At 53.4% G+C, this 24,896-nt stretch overlaps 1 protein-coding gene across 2 annotated transcripts in view; it reads right to left on the minus strand.

Moving 5' to 3' along the window:
• Window positions 1-754: 754 nt before the first annotated feature.
• The window catches only part of PRR12 (proline rich 12), a 37,562-nt gene continuing 13,420 nt past the window's right edge, over window positions 755-24,896 (minus strand). Inside the window, exons 7-14 of one of the 2 annotated variants that reach the window (XM_055237257.2) lie at window positions 13,327-13,443; window positions 12,967-13,100; window positions 11,651-12,123; window positions 6,435-6,560; window positions 5,483-5,580; window positions 2,214-2,360; window positions 2,004-2,099; window positions 755-1,738 (exon numbers count right to left, since the gene is read on the minus strand). In XM_055237257.2, the coding sequence (XP_055093232.1) occupies window positions 1,592-1,738; window positions 2,004-2,099; window positions 2,214-2,360; window positions 5,483-5,580; window positions 6,435-6,560; window positions 11,651-12,123; window positions 12,967-13,100; window positions 13,327-13,443 (1,338 nt within the window). In that variant the 3' untranslated portion in view covers window positions 755-1,591. Of the gene's footprint in view, window positions 1,739-2,003; window positions 2,100-2,213; window positions 2,395-5,482; window positions 5,581-6,434; window positions 6,561-11,650; window positions 12,124-12,966; window positions 13,101-13,326; window positions 13,444-24,896 lie in introns of both variants that reach the window. The other variant, XM_063615694.1, reaches the window with a different exon arrangement.

The following is a 24,896-nucleotide window of genomic DNA, read 5'->3' on the forward strand; positions in this document are numbered from 1 at the left end:
GCTGAGGCTGGCGGATCACTTGAGGTCAGGAGTTCGAGACCAGCCTGGCCAACACTGTGAAACCTGGTTTCTACTAAAAATACAAAAATTTGCTGGATGTAGTGGTAGGCCCCTGTAATCCCAGCTACTTGGGAGGCTGAGGTAGGAGAATCACTTGAACCGGGGAGGTTGAGGTTGCATGAGCCAAGATCGAACCACTGCACTCCAGGCTGGGCGATAGAGCGAGATTCTGTCTCAAAAAAACAAAACAAAAAAAACAAAACTACAGGATTTGAGCTGGGTGTAGTGGCATGCACCTGTAATGCCAACTACTTGAGACTGGGGCAGGAGGATCCTTTAAGCCGCCCAGAAATTCAAGGCCAACCTGGGTAACATAAGGAACACAGGGCCAGGCACAGTGGCACTTGCCTGTAATCCCGTCACTTTGGGAGGCTGAGGCAGGAGGATCGCTTGAGCCAGGGAGTTGGAGGCTGCAGTGAGTTATGATCATGCCACTGAACTCCAGCCTAGGTGACAGAGCGAGACCCTGTCTTTAGCTAAAAAACAAAAGAAACCCCCCAATGATAAATATTTGTTGTCTGAAGTCGTTAAATTTCAGGATGGGATACTCTGCTGTGCGGGGACACAGAACATATGCCAGCCTCAGGCCCCCCACTGCCCAGGGCTCTGGGAAAGTCCCGTTCCAGACCCTCTGCCGCTGCCACCATTGCCACCCACCCCAGCGCCGCATGACAGAGGCACTCCAGCCTGCCGGTAAAGTGTTTGCCGTTGGGTTTTCGTTTGGCTGGTTGTGTGTACACAGTGTATACAAGTTGAGTTGTACAGAAGCCCAAGAAAGAGCAAGAGACAAAGGGTGGTGGGAGCAGGGGGCGGGGTGGGGCGGGGGCGAGAACGGGGAGGAGGGGAAAGGAGACTGATAAAAAATAGAACCACATCCAGACAACAATGGGGGGGTGGGCAGCGGGTGGGGGCCAGACACAGACAAATTGCCGTAGAAAAGGAGTGGGAGGGGCAGAGAGAGGGGACCCTTCTGCCCCCTCCACCTCCCCAAGCCCCTGCCCCAGGTATGTACAATAAATAAGATTAAAAATAATTAACAAGATGTGTTTTCCCCTCCCACCCGACGCCAAATGCCCTGGGGAGGGAATGGCCTTTAGCAAAGATCTTGGCCTGCAGGGGGGACTTGGGGGGAAGGGGTCCCCCAGCTCTCTGAAGCCACCCCACCCCCCCAGCCATACATAGACTTTTCCTATACATTATGTACAAGGTGGAGGGGGTGGGGGCTGTGGCTGTGGAGGGGGGGTCAGGGCAAGGGGAGAGGGAAACCGTTACTAAATAGACATTTATACATATATATAAATAATTTCTCTGTACACCGAACAGTGGGAGGAATGGGGAGGGAGTAGAGGGGGCTCGGGAGAGGGGGGGAGTCGGACTTTGAACCCTGCCCTGGAGGGGGCAGCATAGACACACCCTGACCCATGACCCCCTTTCCCCGGCGATGGAGCCCAGGTGTTAGCCCCTGAGGACACGGTTCTGTCCCAATTCTCGGTTCATGGAGGAGGCGCCCCCCTCACAAGCTGGGGCGGGGTCACCCGCAGCGGCTGTGGGCCTGTGCTTGGGCCAGCAGGTCACTGAAGGAGTCAAAGAGCTGTTCCAGCCACGGCTGGTTCCGCATGCACTGCTGGACCACCTCCTCCTGGCCCAGGTCCTCGGCGCCGCCCTCGATGGCCAGGGTCTGCAGGGGTCAAACATGGCACTGGGGAGGGTGGCACACCAGCCTCTGGGGAGGGAAGGGGCTGGGGCCTGGGGCCTGGGGTGTCAGATGTCAGTGTCCCAGGGAGATCAGGGCTGGGGGCTGCATTCTTAATGCAGGTCCAAGACAGAGGGACCTGAACTCTTGGGTCTGAGGCAGGACAGGGCTGGGCTTGGACCCTCAGATCCCAAGAGGAGGTCAGAAAGGTTGGAATCCCAGGGTGATGGGTGCTGTGGGTGGGGCTCACCTGGTCCCGGCAGCGCAGGAAGGTGTGGTATTTATAGTGGTGGAGCGAATGGTAGAGCGTATAGTATCCCGACTTTTCCAGTTCGACCTTGAACTCCTGGGTAGGAATGGAGATGCCTCAGCCCCTCCGGCCCGTTGCTTGGCAGCCCCTCTCCTCCCTCCCCACATACCGCCAGCACTCCCCACTCCCAGCCCCGGCCCCAGCGCCCACCTGGGCTCTGACCACACTCCTCTTGAGCTTGCTGAGCGTCTTGCGGTTGTAGGGTTCCCCAGCGGGCCGCAGCCGCACAGCCCCCTCTTCCGGAGAGCCCTCCCCACTCTGCTCCACTTGCAGCTGTGGGAACGTGTGCAGGGCATCCTACGGGAAGCCGATGGGTCAGCTGGATGCCATCCTGGACCCACACACCCCAAACCCAACAGCCAGGTCTCAGATCCGTGCCTCAGTTTCCCCCAGGCTGCAGATCAGGAAAGACGATTGGAGTCTCCTCAAAGGACAGAGGAGGCTGGGCCTGACCAGTGATGCTTCCACTGTGCTTTCTGGCCTGGCTCAGATTCTCAATGTCACCCAAAATTCTACCCCAGAATTCTCAGCCCCATCCTAACCACCTACCCCAGAATTCCCAGCCCCATCCTAACCATCTATCCCAGAATTCTCAGCGCCATCCTAACCACCCATCCCAGAATTCTCAGTGCCATCCTAACCATCTATCCCAGAATTCTCAGCGCCATCCTAACCACCTATCCCAGAATTCTCAGTGCCATCCTAACCACCTATCCCAGAATTCTCGGCCCCATCCTAACCATCTATCCCAGAATTCTCAGCCCCATCCTAACCATCTATCCCAGAATTCTCAGTCCCATCCTAACCACCTATCCCAGAATTCTCAGCGCCATCCTAACCACCTATCCCAGTATTCTCGGCCCCATCCTAACCATCTACCCCAGAATTCTCGGCCCATCCTAACCACCAACCCCAGAATTCTCAGTCTCATCCTAACCACCTACCCCAGAATTCTCAGTCTCATCCTAACCACCTACCCCAGAATTCTCGGTACCATCCTAACCACCCGCCCCAGAATTCCCAGCCCCATCCTAACCAGCTACCCCAGAATTCTCAGCCCCATCCTAACCACCTACCCCAGAATTCTCGGCCCCATCCTAACCATCTATCCCAGAATTCTCAGCCCTATCCTAACCATCCCATCTACCCCAGAATTCTTTTTTTTTTGAGACAAAGTCTCACTCTGTCGCCCAGGCTGGAGTGCAGTGGCACGACCTTGGCTCACTGCAAGCTCCGCCTCCCGGGTTCACACCATTATTCTGCCTCAGCCTCCTGAGTAGCTGGGACTACAGGCACCCACCACCACACCTGGCTAATTTTTTTTGTATTTTTAGTAGAGACGGGGTTTCACCGTGTTAGCCAGGATGGGTTGTTGTTGATCTCCTGACCTCGTGATCCACCTCCCTTAGCCTCCCAAAGTGCTGAGATTACCAACGTGAGCCACCGCGCCCAGCCATCTACCCCAGAATTCTAACTCCCGATTAATAACACATACTTCTCAGACCTACTCTAGGCCGGGCGCGGTGGCTCACGCTTGTAATCCCAGCACTTTGGGAGGCCGAGGCGGGCGGATCACGAGGTCAGGAGATCGAGACCACGGTGAAACTCCGTCTCTACTAAAAATACAAAAAAATTAGCCGGGCGTGGTGGCGGGCGCCTGTAGTCCCAGCTACTCAGAGAGGCTGAGGCAGGAGAATGGCGTGAACCCGGGAGGCGGAGCTTGCAGTGAGCCGAGATCGCGCCACTGCACTCCAACCTGGGTGACAGAGCGAGACTCCGTCTCAAAAAAAAAAAAAAAAAAAAAAGACCTACTCTAATATCCTACACCGAGATTATCTACCCTAGTGTAACATCTCACCCACAATCCTCAGTGCCAGCCTAACAATCCGTCTCAGAATTTGTATCCTCCAGAGTTTTCATAACCTAATGCTACCCAGAATTTTCCAACCTACCCAGCACTCTACCCCCAAATTTTCAGATTCAGCACAACATTCCAGCTTAGATTTCTCCGCACCAGTCTAAGAATCCATTCCAGAATTCTCAGTCATCCCAACGTCCCACCCATCATTCTGAGAAAACTACTCTCTCACTCGAAATTCTCAGTCATATTAATACTTCCCCACATATATATATATATATTTTTTTTTTATTGAGAGTCTCGCTCTGTCGCCCAGGCTGGAGTGCAGTGGCACGATCTCGGCTCACTGCAAGCTCCGCCTCCCTGGTTCACGCCATTCTCCTGCCTCAGCCTCCCGAGTTGCTGGGACTACAGGCACCTGCCACCACGCCCGGCTAATTTCTTTTTTGTATTTTTAGTAGAGATGGGGTTTCACCGTGTTAGCCAGGATGGTTTCGATCTCCTGACCTCGTGATCCATCCGTCTTGGCCTCCCAAAGTGCTGGGATTACAGGCGTGAGCCACTGCGCCCGGCCTATTTTCTTTCTTTTTTGGAGACAGTCTTGCTCTGTCGCCCAGGCTGGAGTGCAGTGGTGCCATCTTGGCTCACTGCAAGCTCCACCTCCTGGGTTCAACTGATTCTCCTGCCTCAGCCTCCCGGGAAGCTAAGACTACAGGTGCCCACCACCACGCCCAGCTAATTTTTTATTTTGAGTAGAGACAGGGTTTCACTTTTTTTTTATTTTGAGAGAGCCAGGGTGGTCTCGAACTCTTGACCTTAGGCCATCCACCGGCCTTGGCTTCCCAAAGTGCTAGGATCACAGGCGTGAGCCACCGTGCCCGGCCTCCCTGCGTATTTTCTAAGACTAACTTCCCACCAGCCATCTCAGCACCAGCCTAATAGCCTATCCCAGAATTCTTAGTACCAGCCTAGAATCCATTCCAGAATTCTCAGACTCACTGCAAGTCTTCCAGAATTCTCAAAGCCAGAATAACATTCGATTCCAGAAGTCTCAGTTACCCTAACATTCTATCCCGGCATTCTCAGTGCCACACTAACATCCCAATCAGAATCCTCAGAGCCAGTTTAACACTGGATTTCAGAGCCCTGATATTCCCTCCCAGAATATCCCAGAAGGGAAATCATACAGATGACTTAACACTGAAGCCTGGGATCCTAATAGCCTGCACTGGACTCACGAAGAAGCCATCGGTCCAGTGCCAGCTTTGGGTGCAGGCCTAGTCTACATTTGGCTCCACACTTGTTCTCCGCAACAACAGCCCAGCCTTTCACAATCAGCCCTCTGCTGCCCCAAGGCCCACAGCTCCTCCCCACATGGGCTTCATGGCTGTTGAGAACCCAGAGATCTCCTGACAGTCCTGCCCTCAACTTTTCTCCCATCTGAGCCCAGAAAGACGATCTCCTTCCAAGGATCACCCCTCCCCAACAGCGGCCGACACGTACATGTCTTCTCCATGTGGACCCTGGGCCCCAGACACCCCCTGCCCAGACCCCCAGGCACCTGCAGGGCTGGGCTTAGCGACAGCCGCTTCAGGACTTTCTTCTTGTGCTCATTCAGCAGGCCGTCTATCTTCCGCATGGGGGGCAGGTACAGCTCATCTGATGGATGAGGACATGGTATCAGGAAGGCCACAGCCTCGCAAAGCACTGGGGCCAAGGTGGGGTCATGGAGTCTGGGTCCCCAAATCCCCTTCCCACTCAGAGACAAAACTACAGGCCCCAGCCACCTCCTCCTTCAGACCCAGGAGTCCAAGCCCAGCTCCCTCCTCCCTCAGACCCAGGAGTCCAGACCCCCAGCTGCTCCTCCCTCAGACCCAGGAGTCCAGACACCCAGCCCCTCATCCCTCAGACCCAGGAGTCCAGGCCCCAGTCCCTCCTCCCTCAGACCCAGAAGTCCAGGCCCCCAGCCCCTCCTCCCTCAGACCCGGGAGTCCAGGTCCAGCCACTCCTCCCTCAGACCCAGGAGTCCAGACCCCCAGCCCCTCCTCCCTCAGACCTGGGAGTCCAGGTCCAGCCACTCCTCCCTCAAACCCAGGAGTCCAGGCCCCCAGCCCTTCCTCCCTCAGACCCAGGAGTCTAGGACCCCAGCCCTTCCTCGCTCAGACCCAGGAGTCCAGGCCCCCAGCCCCTCCTCCCTCAAACCCAGGAGTCCAGGCCCCGCCCTCCTCCCTCATACCCAGGAGTCCAGGCCCCCAGCCTCTTCTCCCTCATACCCAGGAGTCCAGGCCCCCAGCCTCTTCTCCCTAGGACCCAGGGCCCTCCTCCCTCAGACCCAGGACTCCAGGCCCCAGCCCCTCCTCTCTCAGACCCAGGTCCAGGCCTCAGCTCCTCTTCCCTCAGACCCAGGAGTCCAGACCCCAAACCTCTCCTCTCTCAGATCAGGTCTACGCCCTCAGCACCTGCTCCCTGAGACTGAGTCAGCCCCCTCCCCTCCTCCCCAGGCCTCAGCTTACCATGCGTGTCCTCCAGGGCCTGGATCATGTCTGGGTCAAGTGCTGTGCTCACCAACATCTCCACGTAGCTCCGGTACATCTCCCGCATCGCCCTGGTTTTGAGCAGACGCCCAGGTACTGCCCGCTCTGTAGAAAAGACAGGACGCAGGCTCGTTATCCCAACTTCCTCTGAGACCACCTGTGTGGCAGACACTGTTCTCAACACTGGGGACCAGAAGAGAAATCCCTGCTTTTGGGAGGTCCAAGTCCGCTAGGGAAGATTGACAGGCAAGCGCCAGTGCCACGTGCTCTTGTGGCAGAATCACAGGGACTGCAAGAAGCTCAGAGAAGGCCAGGCACAGTGGCTCACGCCTGTCATCCCAGCACTTTGGGAGGCCGAGGCAGATCACCTAAGGTCAGGAGTTTGATACCAGCCCTGGCCAACGTGGCAAAACCCTGTCTCTACTAAAAATACAAAAATTAGCCAGGCGTGGTGGCACACGCCTGTAATCCCAGCTACTCGGGAGGCTGAGGAAGGAGGACGGCTTGAACCCAGGAGGCGGAGGTTGCAGTGAGCCAAGATTGTGCTCTTGCACAGCCTGGGTGACAGAGTGAAACTCGTCTCAAAAAAAAAAAAAAAAAAGCCGGGCGTTGTAGCCCATAAAGTGCTGTGGCCTGTAATTCCAGCAGTTTCGGAGGCCAAGGCTGGCAGATCACCTGAGGTCGGGAATTGGAGACTAGCCTGTCCAACATGGAGAAACCCCGTCTCTACTAAGAAATACAAAAATTAGGCTGGGCGCGGTGGCTCACGCTTGTAATCCCAGCACTTTGGGAGGCCGAGGCGGGCGGATCACGAGGTCAGGAGATCGAGACCATGGTGAAACCCCGTCTCTACTAAAAATACAAAAAATTAGCCGGGCGTGGTGGCGGGCGCCTGTAGTCCCAGCTACTCGGAGAGGCTGAGGCAGGAGAATGGCGTGAACCCGGGAGGCAGAGGTTGCAGTGAGCCGAGATCGTGCCACTGCACTCCAGCCTAGGGGACAGAGCGAGACTCCGTCTCAAAAAAAAAAAAAAGAAATACAAAATTAGCTGGATGTGGTGGTGCCTGTAATCCCAGCTACTCAGGAGGCTGAGGCAGGAGAATCCCTTCAACCTGGGAGGCGGAGGTTGTGGTGAGCCGAGATCGCGCCATTGTATTCCAGCCTGGACAACAAAAGCGAAACTCCGTCTCAAAAAAAAAAAGGTGGGGGGGGGGCGCTTGGCATGGTGGCTCACGCCTATAATCCCAGCACTTTGGGAGGCCAAGGCAAGTGGATCACCTGAGGTCGGGAGTTCAAGACCAGCCTGACCAACATGGAGAAACCCCGTCTCTACTAAAAATACAAAATTAGCTGGGTGTGGTGGTGCATGCCTGTAATCCCAGCTACTCAGGAGGCTGAGGCAGGAGAATCGCTTGAACCTGGGAGGCAGAGGTTGCGGTGAGCTGAGATCACACAATTGCACTGGCAACAAGCCAGGGCAACAAGAGCAAGACTGTCTCAAAAAAAAAAAAAAAAAAAAAGGCTCACAGGAGGCATCAGACTCACCCTTGTTCAAGGTCAAACAAAGACTGAGCCTTGAGTGATAGCTCAGAGCACTGAATTGTGGCTTCACGTGTAAGTCTAAAGAAGCAGCATTGCTGGTTTCCAAAAGAGTGCATCCAGAGAGGTCAGATCATAAAGGGGCAAGGCTGAGGGAGGAGATGGGAGCTGGGATTGCACAGGTCAATGCAGGCCAGACCACACTGGGCCTCCAACACCAGGCAGAAAGGGCAAGGGCTTTTTCTGATGGGTACTAGGGAGCCATGAGAGAGCTGAGAGCAGGAAAGGGGTGAGTAAAAGCATAGAAAGATCCCTCCTAAAGCCAAGCAGGGGACAGACTGGAGGAGTGAGGCTGAAGTCCAGGCTGATGGACCAGGTAGGAACAAATGGAGGTGGGGCAGGGCTGGAAGCAGAGGACGAGGCTGAGCTGGGCAGGCCTGGGAAAGGGTGGAGGGGATGGGGGCGGGCAGGGCTGGGAGCTGCCCAGCTGTGGGAGTGACAGGTAGAAAAGGAAAAGAGGAAGGCTGGGTGCAGTGGCTCACGCCTGTGATCCCAGCACTTTGTGAGACTGAGGCGAGTGGATCACCTGAGGTCAGGAGTTCGAGACCACCCTGGGCCAACATGGTGAAACCTCATCTCTACTAAAAGTACACAAATTAGCCGGGCATGGTGGCACACATCTATAGTCCCAGCTACTTGGGAGGCTGAAGCAGGAGGATCACTTGAACCCAGGAGGTGGGAGGTTTCAGTGAAGTGAAATTATACCACTGCACTTCAACCTGGGTAACAGAGTGAGGCTCTGTCTCAAGAAAAAAAAAAAAAAAGAAAAGAAAAGAAAAAGAAAAGGAAAAGAGGTGAGGATGGCTCCTGGGAAGTCTGGTCAGGTGACTGTGTAGCCAGAGGTCCAGTCCCTAAGATAGGGAAGCCAGGACACGGAGCTTGATGGCATTTGGGGGTGTTGGGGAAGGTCTGTGCGGTGGCCAAGGGCAGAAACAGGGCTTGGGCTCACTGGAAAGGGGTCATGACCCCAGCAACAAGGCAAACAGCTGGTCAACAAGAGAGAAGGAAACTGGGACCCTGGACAACCCTGAAAAAGAGCCATTCATTCATTCATTCGTTCATTCATTTATTGAGACGTAGTTTCCCTCTGTTGCCCAAGCTGGAATGCAACGGTGCAATCTTGGCTCACTGCAACCTCTGCCTCCCAGGTTCAAGCGATTCTCCTGGCTCAGCCTCCCGAGTTGCTGTGATTACAGGCATGCACCACCACACCCGGCTAATTTTTGTATTTTTAGTAGAGACGGGGTTTCTCCATGTTGGCCAGGCTGGTCTCGAGCTCCTGACCTAAGATGATTTGCCCGCCTTGGCCTCTCAAAGTGCTGGGATTACAGGCATCAGCCACTGTGCCCGGCCGCTTTTATTTTCTATACATCTCCCTGCTACATCAGGGCTTTGATGGAAAGAGAATTCCGCCTTCCTCATTTGACTCGCTATATTTCTAATCTCTGTTAAAACAGCTACCCCTGTACTGTGTGGCCCTGACCAGGTACTATCACCTCTTGGTGCCTCAGTTTCTTCATCTTTTTTTTTTTTTTTTTTTTTTTTTTTGAGACAGAGTCTCGCTCTCTCACCCAGGCTGGAGTGCAGTGGCGCGATCTCGGCTCACTGCAAGCTCCGCCTCCCGGGTTCACGCCATTCTCCTGCCTCAGCCTCTCCGAGTAGCTGGGACTACAGGCGCCCGCCACCACGCCCGGCTAATTTTTTGTATTTTTAGTAGAGACAGGGTTTCACCGTGGTCTCGATCTCCTGACCTCGTGATCCGCCCGCCTCGGCCTCCCAAAGTGCTGGGATTACAAGCGTGAGCCACCGTGCCCGGCCTTCTTCATCTTTTTTTATTTAAGAAGTTATCCTTAGAGACAGGGTCTAATTCTGTCACCCTGGCTGGAAAGCAGTGGTATAATCATACCTCACCATAGCCTTTAAACTCATGGGCTCAAGTGATCCTTCTGCCTCGGCCTCCTGAGTAGCTGGGACTACGGGCATTCGCCACCAAGCCCAGCTAATTTTTAAAAATTTGTCTGTAGAGACGGGGTCTCACTATGTTGTCCAGGCTCATCTTGAACTCTTAAGCTCAAGTGATTCTACCACCTTGGCCTCCCAAAGTGGAGGGATTACAGGTGTGAGCCACCACACCTGGCCCCCATCTTTAAAATGGGGATAATTCTACCAAGCTATCTCACAGGGTTTATTTATTTATTTTTTTATTTTTTATTTTTTTTTTGAGACGGAGTCTTTCTTTGTCCCCCAGGCTGGAGTGCAGTGGTGCAATCTCGGCTCACTGCAAGCTCTGCCTCCCGGGTTCACGCCATTCTCCTGCCTCAGCCTCCCAAGTAGCTGGGACTACAGGCGCCCGCCAACACGCCCGGCTAATTTTTTTTGTATTTTTAGTAGAGACGGGGTTTCACCGTGTTAGCCAGGATGGTCTCGATCTCCTGACCTTGTGATCCGCCCACCTCGGCCTCCCAAAGTGCTGGGATTACAGGCTTGAGCCACCGCGCCCGGCCCTCACAGGGTTTATTAGGTAAAGGCCAAGTAAGCCTGTGTGCAAATGTTTAAAATGATTTCTGGTACATAGTAAGCACTCAACAAAAGTCAGCTGTTACCCATACTGTACATATGTGAATATATATTTTGTTGTTGTTATTGTCATCACTAACCAGACTTTTTTTTTTTTTTTTTTTTTTGTTGAGACGGAGTCTTTTTCTGTCATCCAGGCTGGAGTGCAGTGGCCTGATCTCAGCTCACTGTAACCTCTGCCTCCCGGGTTCAAGTGATTCTCCTGCCTCAGCCTCGCAAGTAGCTGGGATTACAGGCACGTGCCACCATGCTGGGCTAATTTTTGCATTTTTTAGTAAAGCCAGGATTTCACCATGTTGGCCAGGCTGGTCTTGAACTCCTGACCTCAGCTGATCTGCCCACCTTAGCCTCTCAAAGTGTTGGGATTACAGGCACGAGCCACTGTGCCCAGCCTAACCAGACATCATCATAAGCACTGAGGATGTGGCAGTGTGCTGGGCAGACATGGAGTAGACAGGTGGTGTCTACTGAAGATTGGCACTCTCCTATGAGCTTCGTCTATTATGAACCCATTTTACAGGTGAAGTCACTAAGGCACAAGAGGTTATGCCTCTTTCTCAGGGTCACCCAGGGCCTCACAGGAAACCCCACCATCACAGAGCCTCCAGGACAGCCATCTAGTCCCACATCTTCCTCAGCCCTCAAATCTTGCCCATTATGAGGCAGAATGCAGCACTGGAGAACAGAGTCCGAGGCATCCTGGGCTCAGTTGCAACTCTGGTGGGCACCCAACACAGACTGTGCTGCCCTCTCTTGGTGCCTCAGCTTCCTCATCTGTAGATGAGGATAACAGTATCTACCTACTAGGATGGGTGAAAATTACACAAGTTAACATCCATCAGGTTCTTAGGAGGCAGCCTGCTGTGTAGTTAGATGCCCTGTGACTGTGAGCTACTGCCATTATCTGTAACATACTGGCTGTTACTGTCCTGCCGAGGCTACCTGGATCCCTCTGGATAGCCCTCACCTGTGTCCCTTTCCCACCCACCCCTGCAGCCCTGAGGCTGCCTAGGGCCTCACCGTCCTCACTGGGGGCTCCAGGGGAGGACTCCGAGTCTGAGGAGCTGCCTGGTGGGCCCCCGCCTGCTGCGGCGTTGCCCCCTGCCTCCTTCAGCCATTTCTTCCTCTTCTTAGGGGGCGGTTCAGCCTTCACCTTGGTAGGCCGGGCTTTAGGCAGCCGGGATGTGGCAGGCTGTCCCGTGGCGAGACTCCGCTCTGGCCGCGTCTGCCGTCCGCTGGTGGCCCGCTCGCCCCGCAATGGACGCTCCCCACGCGTCACCTTCTCCTTCTCCTTCTCCTTCTCGACAGGCCGCAGGAGGGAGGGCTTCTCGGGGGCAGGGGGCTCCGGCACGGCCGTCTCAGGCGTCTGCTCCGGGGGCTTCTCAGATGTTGTCTTTTCAGGGGTCTCAGGCTTGGGAGGTGGTGCTGGGGCCTTAGGGGGAGGTGCAGAGCTACCCCCAGCAGATGCGGGGTTCTTAGCCTGCCCAGAGCGTCTAGAAGGGAACACAGAAGGGACTGTAGTCAGCAGCCCCCGAGAACCCAAATTCTCCTCAGGGCCCCTGCTCAGTGCCCTAGGCACAGGAACAGCTTCTCTCATACTGTCCTCTCCCCTCTCTGGGTCTCTGTTCCCCTCCCTCTCTGGGTCTCTGACCCCTTCCCTCTCTGGGTCTCTGACCCCTTCCCTCTCTGGGTCTCTGACCCCTTCCCTCTCTGGGTCTCTGACCCTCCCTCTCTGGGTCTCTGTTCCCCTCCCTCTCTGGGTCTCTGTTCCCCTCCCTCTCTGGGTCTCTGACCCCCTCCCTCTCTGGGTCTCTGTTCCCCTCCCTCTCTGGGTCTCTGACCCCTTCCCTCTCTGGGTCTCTGACCCTCCCTCTCTGCGTCTCTGACCCCCTCCCTCTCTGGGTCTCTGTTCCCCTCCCTCTCTGGGTCTCTATCCCCCTCTTTCTGGGTCTCTGTTCACCCCAGGTCTCTGTACCCTTCTGTGAGTCTCTGTCCCCTCCCTTCTCTGGGTCTCTGTCTCCCTTTCTCTGGATTTCTATCCTCCCCCATCTCTGTCCCTCCTTTTCTGTGGGTCTCTGTCTCCTTCTGAGTCTCCGTCTCTCTCAATGCCTGTGGTTCTCTGTTCTCCATCTCTGGGTCTCTGTCCCCCCACCTCTGGGTCTCTGTCCCCCCCCAGGTCTCTGTCCCTATCTCTCTGGGTCTCTGTCCCCCTCTCTGGGCTCTGTCCCCTCTCTCTGTCCGCACTCCCCACTCTCCAGCCTTCTCTCTTGCATGCTCCATCCCCATGCCTGTCGGCGCTACATACTACCTGCCCCTGTGTCCCCCATGGTTGGTACCTGACTGGCACTGGGGGCCGATGCCAGGGTTTCCGAGCACAGACCCTCACGTAGTCCTTCTTATTGACATTTTCCAGGAACTTTACATAGAGGCGCTGGTACCGATTTTTTGCATCCCCAAAATACCCCAAATACTATGGGGAGAAAGAAGCACATGAGGAAATTCTTCACACTGCCCAGCCAGATGGCCAACACCCCCGTGCCCTGGGCCACCGTGGCAGCTGCTTGGAGCCTGCCGGCAGCAGGGGGCCCCCTTCCAGAAACATTGTGGAGTGAGTCACAGCCACGCTAAGGGGAACCCCAGCTCCTAGATACCACACCCTGGGGCCCCCAAGTCCTTGGTCCCCTTTGCAGACTTACATTACTGGTGGCACAAAACTGCCTCTGGCCGTCCTTGATCTCCGGAGTGAATTTCTGCAGAAGGGCCTTCTGGACTCGCCAGATGGGTGGGGGTTCGCGGCCCGTCTGCAACGCCAGCTGAGGAGGAGGGGTGTGGTGAGGCCAGCAGGGTCAGCCCTCATTCCTGTACCTATTGCCCCTACACCCTGGCCCACTGGCTTCCCTCACCATCCCCTTAGAGAAAAGGCAGAGACGTCAACAACAAGTATCTTCTACCCCCATGATGTTTTCAGCTCTGTGTACAGCTTGAACTTGACCCTGTTGCCTCCTGCCCACCCAGTACCCTGGATCGGGCTGCTCATCCTTAGGCTGTAGAGTTTGAGTCACTATTGCTTTACGGTGTGAAAGCCCAAAACTTCCTGTGTGACTCAGAGTAATGACAATCTTTGAACACCGCCTGCTATTTACTGTGCTGGACAGGAGAGTACGGTTGTGAGCAAGACGTCCTGTTGTGGTCTCACTGTCCGCCCCCCCATAATTCTCTTTTTACTTTTTCTTTTTTTGAGACGGAGTTTTGCTCTTGTTGCCCAGGTTGGAGTGCAGTGGCGCAATCTCAGCTCATCGCAACCTCCGCCTCCCGAGTTCAAGCCGATTCTCCTGCCTCAGCCTCCTGAGAAGCTGGAATTACAGGCATGCGCCACCACGCCCGACTAATTTTGTATTTTTAGTACAGACAGGGTTTCTCCATGTTGGTCAGGCTGGTCTTGAACTCCCGACCTCAGGTGATCCACCTGCCTCGGCCTCCCCAAGTGCTAGGATTAGAGGCGTGATCCACCAAACCCAGCCAAATCTCTGTTGCTTATAAGCCACCCAGTCTATGGTATTCTGGTATAGCAGCCTGAGGGGTCTAAGAAACTGAAAAAGCCTTCTCACAGAGGTAATAACAGAGGTAATGGGACAGACAAGCAAATAAACAAAACAGGGTGAGTTTGTGGCCTGTGCCAAGAACAGGCAGGTGAGGTTACCTGAGACCATTTCATCAGCATGTCCACAGCGGGGAAGACAGAGCAACAGGAAGGCTCCCTATCTCTGCTCCCTCTGCCCCGCAAACACCTGAACACCAACCACCACCACCCTGCAGTTTGTGTGTGCCCCAGCTGGGCAATGGCAACTGATGGACGTGAGTCAGACTGAGCATGTGACCTTGAGGACTAAAAGGGCAGCAGAGGCGCCAAATATGGACACAAGAAATAATAGTACAAGTCATAAATGTCCTAATGCCAATTCCCTGGACGCTATAGAAGCCTAGAGGAAGGGCCTCAGATTTTCTTTCTTTTTTTTTTTTTTTTTTTGAGATGGAGCCTCGCTCAGTCACCCAGGCTACAGTGCAGTGGCGTGACCTCGGCTCACTGCAACCTGTGCCTCCCGGGTTCAAATGACTCTCCTGCCTCAGCCTCCCTAGTAGCTGGGACTATAGGCACCCACCACACCAGGCTAATTTCTGTATTTTTAGTAGAGAAGGGGTTTTGCCACGTTGGCCGGGCTGGTCTTGAACTCCTGACCTCAGGTGATCCACCTGCCTCGGCCTCCCAAAGTGCTGGGATTACAGGCGTGAGCCACTGCGCTTGGCCTCAAATTTAAACTGAATCCAAGAATGCTTCCTGGAATAGGTGACGGATGCCAAAAAGAGTCCCTGGAAGGAATACATCTTTAAAAGTGGGGCCAGGCTGAGTGCAGTGGCTCACACCTGTAATCCCATTTTGGGAGGCCGAGGTGGGATCACTTGAGGTCAGGAGTTTGAGACCAGCCCAGCCTACGTGGTGAAACCCCACCTCTACTAAAATACAAAAATTAGCCAGGCGTGGTGGCAGGTGCCTGTACTCCCAGCTACTCGGGAGGCTGAGGAAGGAGAATCACTTGAACCCAAGAGGTGGAGGTTGCAGTGAGCTGAGATCACAGCACTGCACTCTGGCCTGGGCAACAGAGCAAGACCCTGTCTCAAAAGAAAAAGCAGCAGCTTGAGGAAGCCATTGGAGCATCTTGTCAGCCCAGGGAGACCACCCCTACCTCTGCCCCCTCCCACTCCCTGTGTCGGCCACCTCTGAGGAAGCTGCTGACACTGTAGCTGGGGTCACACCCCCTGGCTAGCACATCCTCACTGGGCTTGGTACCTCCCCTCAAACCACTTTTCCTCCCAGCATCCCCACCCCACACCCAGTCATCAGGCCTCACCCTGACTTCAGCCTTGCCCGTTCCCCAAACAGGGCCAGTCAATCCCCAAGCCCCACCCATCCTGCCTCTCATCATGTCACTCATATCACTGACCATGCCAACTGCCGATTACTAGAAAAGTGGCCTGGCCCACAGCCTCCTACTCAATGGTTCCAAACCCACAGCTGCTTGGAGACTTGACCTGGGGAGCTCACCAGCAGGCTCTTTTTTTGAGATAGAGTCTTGCTCTGTCGCCAGGCTGGAGTGCAGTGGCGTGATCTCGGCTCACTGCAACCTCCATCTCCTGAGTTCAAGTGATTTCCTGCCTCAGTCTCCCGAGTAGCTGGGACTAGAGGCACACGTCACCACGCCCAGCTAATTTTTGTATTTTTAGTGGAGACGGGGTTTCACCATGTTGGCCAGGATGGTCTCGATCTCTTGACCTCATGATCCGCCCGCCTCAGCCTCCCAAAGTGCTGGGATTACAGGGGTGAGCCACTGTGCCCAGCATGTTTTTTTTTGTTTGTTTTTTTTTTTTTTAGATAGAGTTTCGCCCAGGGTGGAATACAGTGACATGATTTCAGCTCACTGAAATCTCTGCCTCCTGGGTTCAAGCAATTGTCCTGCCTCAGCCTCCCAAGTAGCTGCAATTACAGGCACCTGCCACTAGGGCCAGCTAATCTTTTGTGGTTTTAGTAGAGGCGGAGTTTCACCAGGTTGGCAAGGCTGGTCTCAAACCGCTGACCTCAGGTGATCCACCTGCTTCGGCCTCCCAAAGTGCTGGGATTACAGGCGTGAGCCACCGTGCCTGGCCTTTCTTGTTTTGTTTTTTGTTTTTGTGAGACCCTCTCACTCCGTTACCCAGGCTGGAGTGCAGTGGCACAACCATGACCATAGCTTATTTATGGTCTCCTAGGCTCAAGTGATCCTCCTGCCTCAGCCACCTACCCACCAAGTAGCTGGGACTACAGGTATGCGCCACCACTCCTGGATAATTTTTGTATTTTTTGTAGAAACGGGGTTTCATGGTCAGGTGCAGTGGCTCACGCCTGTAATCCCAACGCTTTAGAAGGCCGAGGCAGGTGGATCACCTGAGGTCAATAGTTCAAGACCAGCCTGGCCAACATGGTGAAATCCCGTCTCTACAAAAATACAAAAACTAGCCGGGCCTGGCTGGGCGCGGTGGCTCACGCTTGTAATCCCAGCACTTTGGGAGGCCGAGGCGGGTGGATCACGAGGTCAGGAGATCGAGACCACGGTGAAACCCCGTCTCTACTAAAAATACAAAAAATTAGCCGGGCGTGGTGGCAGGCGCCTGTAGTCCCAGCTACTCGGAGAGGCTGAGGCAGGAGAATGGCGTGAACCTGGGAGGTGGAGCTTGCAGTGAGCCGAGATTGCGCCGCTGCACTCCAGCCTGGGCGACAGAGCGAGGCTCCGTCTCAAAAAAAAAAAAAAAAAAAAATTAGCCGGGCATGATGGCGCATGCCTGTAGTCCCAGCTACTCGGGAGGCTGAGGTGGGACAATCACTTGAACCTGGGAGGCAGAGGTTGCAGCGAGCCAAGATTGTGCCACTGCACTCCAGCCTGGGCAACAGAGTGAAACTCCGTCTCAAAAAACAAAACAAAAAAAGGCCGGGCTCGGTGGGTCACGCCTGTAATCCCAACACTTTGGGAGGCCAAGGCAGGCGGATCACGAGGTCAGGAGATCGAGATCATCCTGGCTAACACGGTGAAACCCCGTCTCTACTAAGAATACACAAAAAATTAGCTGGACGTGGTGGCGGGCGCCTGTGGTCCCAGCTACTTAGGAGGCTGAGGCAGGAGAATGGCGTGAACCCGGAGGCGGAGCTTGTAGTGAGCTGAGATCGCGCCACAGCACTCCAGCCTGGGGGACAGAGCGAGACTCCATCTCAAAAAAAAAAAAAAAAAAATAGAAACAGAGTTTTACCATGGCATGCCCAACTCCCAGGTTCGCGTGAACCTCCCACCTCAGGCCTCAATAAGTTGGGATTACAGGCGTGGGCCACTGCACCCAGCCACTGACCTCATCTTGGCCGTATAGGCTGAGCAGAACCAATCAGATTTTCTTCTGAGAATCTGAACTGCAACAAGCTAAGACAAGTGGTGTAAGCAGTGGGGATGTAAGCCACTGAGCTACAGACACTCAGACTCGATATTAATGAGAAAACTGCAGGGTCCCAGGCTGGGCGCGGGGTGGCTCACGTCTGTAATCCCAGCACTTTGGGAGGCCGAGGCAGGCGGATCACCTGAGGTAGGCAGTTCGAGACCAGCCTGGCCAACATGGTGAAACCTTGTCTCTACTAAAAATACAAAAATTAGCCAGGTGTGGTGGCAGGCGCCTCTAATCCCAGCTACTCGGGAGGCTCAGGCAGGAGAATCGCTTGAACCCGGGAGGCAGAAGTTGCAGTGAGCCGAGATCGTGCATTGCACTCCAGCCTGGGGGACAAGAGCGAGACTTCGTCTCAAAAAAAAAAAAAGAGGCCAGGCGCGGTGGCTCACACCCGTAATCCCAGCACTTTGGGAGGCTGAGGAGGGTGGATCACGAGTTCAGGAGATCGAGACCATCCTGGCTAACATGGTGAAACCCCGTCTCTACTAAAAATACAAAAAATTAGCTGGGCGTGGTGGCGGGCGCCTGTAGTCCCAGCTACTCGGGAGGCTGAGGCAGGAGAATCGCTTGAACCCGGGAGGCGGAGCTTGCAGTGAGCCGAGATCACGCCACTGCACTCCAGCCTGGGCGACAGAGCGAGACTCAGTCCCAAAAAAAAAAAAAAAAAAAAAAAGAAAGAAAAAGAAAACTGCAGAGTCCCATTAACAGGGGAGTCAATCCCAGGACAGAGGCTGTGGACAGAGTACTATCCAGGCTTGAACAACTCCCCAGTCACTTCCCTACTGGCCAGGGGCTCTAAATGGCACAGAGCCTAATGTCTTCATCAGCACCCCTGGAACTCACCCCTGCACCCAAGTCCAACATGGCCGGCCCCGGCCCACCGCCCCAGCTTCAGCATTCACTGTCCAGCCACTCAACACCTTGCAGTCCCTGCACACCTCAAACACAGCGTGCTTTCCCTCACCACAGGGCCTTTGCACAGCTGTTTCCTCTGCCTGGATAACCCCAACACCATACTCTTCTCCACCCAATGAATTTTTTTTTTTTTTTTTTTTTTTTTTTTGAGACAGAGTCTCACTCTGTGGCCCAGGCTGGAGTGCAGCGGCGTGATCTCGGCTCACTGAAACCTCTGCCTCCTGAATTCAGGTGATTCTCCTGCCTCAGCCTCCTGAGTAGCTGGGATTACAGGGACCTGCCACCATGTCCGGCTAATTTTTGTATTCTTAGTAGAGACAGGATTGCACCATGTTGTCCAGGCTGATCTTAACCTCCTGACTTCAAGTGATCCACCCACCTCGACCTCCAAAGTGCTGGGATTACAGATGCGAACCACCATGCCCAGCCAACTTTTTCTTTTTTGAGACGGGGTCTCACTCCAGTTGCCCAGGTGGGAGTGCAATCGAGCAATCTTGGCTCACTGCAGCCTTGACCTCTCGAACTCCGGTGATCAGCCTCCAGGGTAGCTGGGAATACAGGCATGTGCCACCACACCTGGCTAATTTTTTGTATTTTTAGTACAGACAGGATTTCGCCATGTTGACCAGGCTGGTGTTGAACTCCTGAGCGCAAGCGATCCACCCACCTCGGCCTCTTAAAAAGTGCTGGGATTCCAGGCAGGAGCCACTGTGCCCAGTCTCCACCCAGTGAACCCTTACATGCTTGGAGTATACACGCTGCCCAACCCTTACGACAACCCCAACAACAGTACCAGTTTACAGACGGGGAAGGAGAATGGGCTAACCTGGCCCTGTCAATTCGGCAGCTCGTTCCCATAAGTGGTTCTTGAGCTTTTGAGATTGTTTTTTGTTTTGTTTTTTTTTTTTTTTTTTTGAGACGGGGTCACATTCTCTGTCACCCAGGCTGGAGTGCAGTGGTGTAATCATGGCTCACTACAACCTCAACTTCCTGGGCTCAGGTGATTCTCCCACGTCAGCCTCTCCAGTAGCCGGGACTACAGGCGGACACCACCATGTCTGGTTAAGTTTTTTTGAATTTTGTGTAGAGGCCGGGCGCGGTGGCTCACGCCTGTAATCCCAGCACTCTGGGAGGCTAAGGCGGGCGGATCACGAGGTCAAGAGATCGAGACCACCCTGGCCAACATGGTGAAACCCCGTCTCTACTAAAAATACAGAAATTAGCTGGGTGTGGTGGCACTTGCCTGTAGTCCGTGCTACTCGGGAGGCTGAGGCAGGAGTCCCAGCTACTCGGGAGGCTAAGGAGAAGAATCGCTTGAACCTGGAAGGTGGAGGTGCAGTGAGCAGAGATCACGCCATTGCACTCCAGCCTGGTGACAGAGCGAGACTCCATCTCAAAAAATAAAAAAATAAATAAAAAGAATTTTGTGTAGAGACAGGGTCTCACTATGTTGCCCAGGCTGGTCTCAAACTCCTAGGTTCAAGTGATCTGCTGGCCTCAGCCTCCCGAAGTGCTGGGATTGCAGGCTTGAGCCACCGCGCCTGGGGTGACATGTTGGCTAGAGCACTTAAAATGTGGCTGGTCCAATGGATGTGTTCAACGAGTACGAAGTATTCACAGGATTTTGGAGTCTTGGTATGCAAAAAGAATGTAAAACCTCTTAACTTTTCATTTTAGTAATACCCCACTTAATAATATTAAAACATCATTAACAGTTTTTCTTTTACTTTTTTTGAGCCTGAGTTTCACGCTTGTTGCCCAGGCTGGAGTGCAATGGCGCCATCTCGGCTCACTGCAACCTCCGCCTCCCAGGTTCAAGCGATTCTCTTGCCTCAGCCTCCTGAGTAGCTGGGATTACAGGTACCCACCACCACGCCCAGCTAATTTTTCTATTTTTAGTAGAGATGGCATTTCACGATGTTGACCAGGCTGGTCTTGAACTCCGGACCTCAGGTGACTCACTCGCTTTAGCCTCCCAAAGTGCTGTGATTACAGGCGTGAGCCACCACGCTTGGCCAACAGCTTTTCTTTTTTTTTTTTTCTTTTTGAGACAGGGTCTCGCTCTGTCACCCAGATTGGAGTGCAGTGGTACGATCTCGGCTCACTGCAACCTCCACCTCCCAGGCTTCTGAAGCGATTCTCCCACCTGGGCCTCTGAAGTAGCTGGGACAACAAGCACATGCCACTATATCTGGCTAATTTTTCTTTGTTTTTTTTTTTTTTTTTTTTTGTAGGGGGGTGTTTTGCCATGTTGCCCAAGCTGGTCTTGAACTCCTGACCTCAAGCAATCCACCCACCTTGGACTCCCAAAGTGCTGGGATTACAGGCATGATCCGCCACACCTGGCAAAAATACCATTAATAGTTTTTATTAATTACAAGTTGAAACTGTGTGTGTGTGCACATGCACATGACAGAGGCTCACTCAGTTGCCCAGGCTGGAGTGCACTGGCACAATCATAGCTCACTGCAGTCTCGACCTCCGGGCTCAAGTGATCCTCCTACCTCAACATCCCAAACTGCTGGGATTACAGGTGAGCCACCGCATGTAGCCAAAATAATACTTTCAATATGTTAGGTTATATAAGATGCATTCCTATGGCTAATTTCTTTCTTTCTTTCTTTTTTTTTTTTTTTTTTTAAGAGACGGAATCATGCTCTGTCGCCCAGGCTGGAGTGCAGTGAAGCGATCTCGGCTCACTGCAAGCTCCGCCTCCCGGGTTCACGCCATTCTCCTGCCTCAGCCTCCCGAGTAGCTGGGACTACAGGCACCCGCCACCACGCCCAGCTAATTTTTGTATTTTCAGTAGAGACGGGGTTTCACTGTGTTAGCCAGGATGGTCTCGATCTCCTGACCTCATGATCTGCCCGCCTCGGCCTCCCAAAGTGCTGGGATTACAGGCGTCAGCCACCGCGCCCGGCCTCTTTTTTTTTAAAGGCAGGGGCTCACAATGTTGCCCAGCCTGGTCTGCAACTCCTGGGCTCAAGCAATCCTGCCTCATCCTCCCAAAGTGCTGAGATTACAGCACTTTGGCCACCTATGGCTAATTTCACCTATCTTTTTTATCTTTATAAATGCAGGAATGAAAACATTTAAAATCACATATGTGGCTCAGGTGATATTTATATTGGATTGCTGTTTTTCTGAAATAAACAATGGTCTATGGCTTGTTTTTTTTTTTTTTTTTTTTTTTTTTTTTTTTTTTTGAGACGGAGTCTCGCTCTGTCGCCCAGGCTAGAGTGCAGTGGCGCGATCTCGGCTCACTGCAAGCTCCGCCTCCCGGGTTCACGCCATTCTCCTGCCTCAGCCTCTCCGAGTAGCTGGGACTACAGGCGCCCGCCACCGCGCCCGGCTAATTTTTTGTATTTTTAGTAGAGACGGGGTTTCACCGTGGTCTCGATCTCCTGACCTCGTGATCCGCCCGCCTTGGCCTCCCAAAGTGCTGGGATTACAAGCGTGAGCCACCGCGCCCGGCCTATGGCTTGTTTTTGAAGGGGCTTTAAGAGTGGTTTCTACCAGCCTGACCAACATGGTGAAACCCCATCTCTACTAAAAATACAAAAATTAGCCAGACATGGTGGCGGGTGCCTGTAATCCCAGCTACTCAGAAGGGTGAGGCAGGAGAATCACTTGAACCCAGGAGGTGGAGGTTGTAGTGAGCCAAGATTGCGCCACTGCACTCCACCCTAGGAGACACATTGAGACTCCGTCTCAAAAAAAAAAAGGAAAAAAAAAAAGTCCAGACACAGTGGCTCACACCGGCAATCTCAGCATTTTGGGAGGCTGAGAAGGGAGGATTGCTTGAGCCTAAGAGTTCAAGACCAGCCAGGACAACAGAGTGAGACCCCAGTCTCTACTTAAGGAATAAAAAAACTTGCCAGGCATGGTGTTGCATGCTTGTAGTCCTAGTTACTTGGGAGGCTGAGGTGGGAGGATCGCTTGAGCCCAGGAGTTTGAGGCCTCGGTGAGCCATGATCATGCCACTGTACACCAGCCTGGGTGACAGAGTGAGGCCATCTCAAAAAAACAAAAAAATCATAATAATAAGTGGCAGAGATTTGAGTCAGTCAGGTTAAACCAAAGCTGGGCTCTTAACTATGCCAGCAGCCTGCCCCATCTCCAGGTCCACAAATGAGTCCCCAAGGTCTGTACATTTGGCAAAGGCGTGGGGCTTTGTCCCCCATTATAATGCACACTCAAGTTGTATTTTAAGCATCTGAGTCCTCGCCTGGCCCCTTCCCCTGCCCCATGCCAGCTGGGAGGTGGTGTCAGGTGGCCCTGGCTCCAATCCCAGGTTGGCACTGGCCAGCCGACTGACTCCCTTTCTCTGAACATGAACTCCCTCATCTGTAAAATGGGGATGGTCAAGGTCCCTGCCCCAGGGCCCCGTTCATTTGACCCAATCCTGGCTCAGTTGCGTTTGACTAAAACGTACATGGTGCATGGCTGAGTCAGGGATAAGAATATGGGTTCCTGGCCGGGCGCAGTGGCTCATGCCTATAATCCCAGCACTTTGGGAGGCTGAGGCAGGCACATTACCTGAGGTCAGGAGTTCGAGAGCAGCCTGGCCAACATGGAGAAATCCCATCTCTACTAAAAATACAAAATTAGCCAGGCGTGGTGGCACATGCCTGTAATCCCAGCTACTTGGGAGGCTGAGGCAGGAGAATCGCTTGAACCCGGGAGGTGGAGGTTGCGGTGAGCCGAGATCGCATCACTGCACTCCAGCCTGGGCAACAAGAGCGAAACACTATCTCAAAAAAAAAAAAAAAAAAAAAAAAAAAAAAAAAAAAAAAAGAATACAGATTCCTAGGGCCAGCAGGGCTGGGTGTGGATCCCAAGCTACAAAAGAAAAGCCTGGGAAGGCTACTTTATCTCTCTGTGCGTTGGTTTCTTTCCCTGTGAAATCAGGATAATCGGCCAGGCACAGTGGCTCATTCCTGTAATCCCAGCACTTTGGGAGGCCGCGGTGGACGGATCACCCGAGGTCAGGAGTTTGAGACCAGCCTGGCCAACATGGTGAAACCCCATCTCTACTAAAAATACAAAAATTAGCCAACCATGATGGGGTCCTCTGTAGTCCCAGCTACCCGAGAGGCTGACTTGTAAGAACTGCTTGAACCAGGGAGGTGGAAGTTGCAGTGAGCCGAGATCACATCACTGCATTCCAGCCTGGACAACAGAGGGAGACCCTGTCTTAGAAAAAACGGGCATAGTAATCCCCAGTCGGAAGGACTTTTTACCTGTGTGAGCCTCAGTTTCCATCCCTGTGAAATGCTACTAGTAGTCTCTATAATGAAGTTTATTTTTATATAAAAAGATAAAACTTGGAGATGGATGGTGGTGACGGTCATTTAACAATGTCAATATTCTTTTTTTCTTTATTTTTTTGAGACAGAGTTTCGCTCTTGTAGTCCAGGCTGGAGTGCAGTGGCGTGATCTCGGCTCTCTGCAACTTCCGCCTCCCAAGTTCAAGCGATTCTCCTGCCTCAGCCTCCCAAGTAGCTGGGACTACAGACGCCCGCCACCACGCCCGGCTAATTATTGTATTTTTAGTAGAGATGGGGTTTCATCATGTTGGCCAGGCTGGTCTCGAACCCCTGACCTCAGGTGATCTGCCCGCCTTGGCCTCCCAAAGTGCTGCAATTACAGGCGTGAGGTGGTGCGGCCTACGATGTCAATATCCTTTTTTTTTTTCTTTTTTTTCGAGACAGTCTCGCTCCCTTGTTTGTGGTAGATGTGAGGTCTTGCTGTTTGCCTAGCTGGTCTCAAACTCCTGGCTTCAAATGATCCTCTCACCTCAGTGTCTCAAAGTTCTGGGATCACAGGCATGAGCCACCACTCCCAGCCTGCTCTATTATTTACTTTTCCCACAATGAAATAGATTGAAATAACATAGGAAAAAATACATTTGAGTTTACCTCAAAAAACACACTTAAGAAGAAAGTGTAAGGCTGGGCACAGTGGCTCATGCCTGTAATCCCAGCATTTTGGGAGGCTGAGACGGGTGGATCACAAGGTAAGGCGTTCAAGAGCAGCCTGGCCAAGATGCTGAAACCCCTTCTCTACTAAAAATACAACAATTAGCCAGGTGTGGTGGCACTTGCCGGTATTCCCAGCTACTCAGGAGGCTGAGGCAGGAGAATCGCTTGAACCCGGGCAGCAGAGGTTGCAGTAAGCCGAGATTGCGTCACTGAACTCCAGCCTGGGTGACAGAACAAGACTCCGTCTCACAAAAAAAAAAGGCTGGGCGCAGTGGCTCGCACCTGTAATCCCAGCATTTTGGGAGGCCGAGACGAGCGGATCACGAGGTCAGGAGATCGAGATCATCCTA

The sequence above is a fragment of the Symphalangus syndactylus genome, chromosome 13, assembly GCF_028878055.3.
Source record: "Symphalangus syndactylus isolate Jambi chromosome 13, NHGRI_mSymSyn1-v2.1_pri, whole genome shotgun sequence".
NCBI lineage: Eukaryota > Metazoa > Chordata > Mammalia > Primates > Hylobatidae > Symphalangus > Symphalangus syndactylus.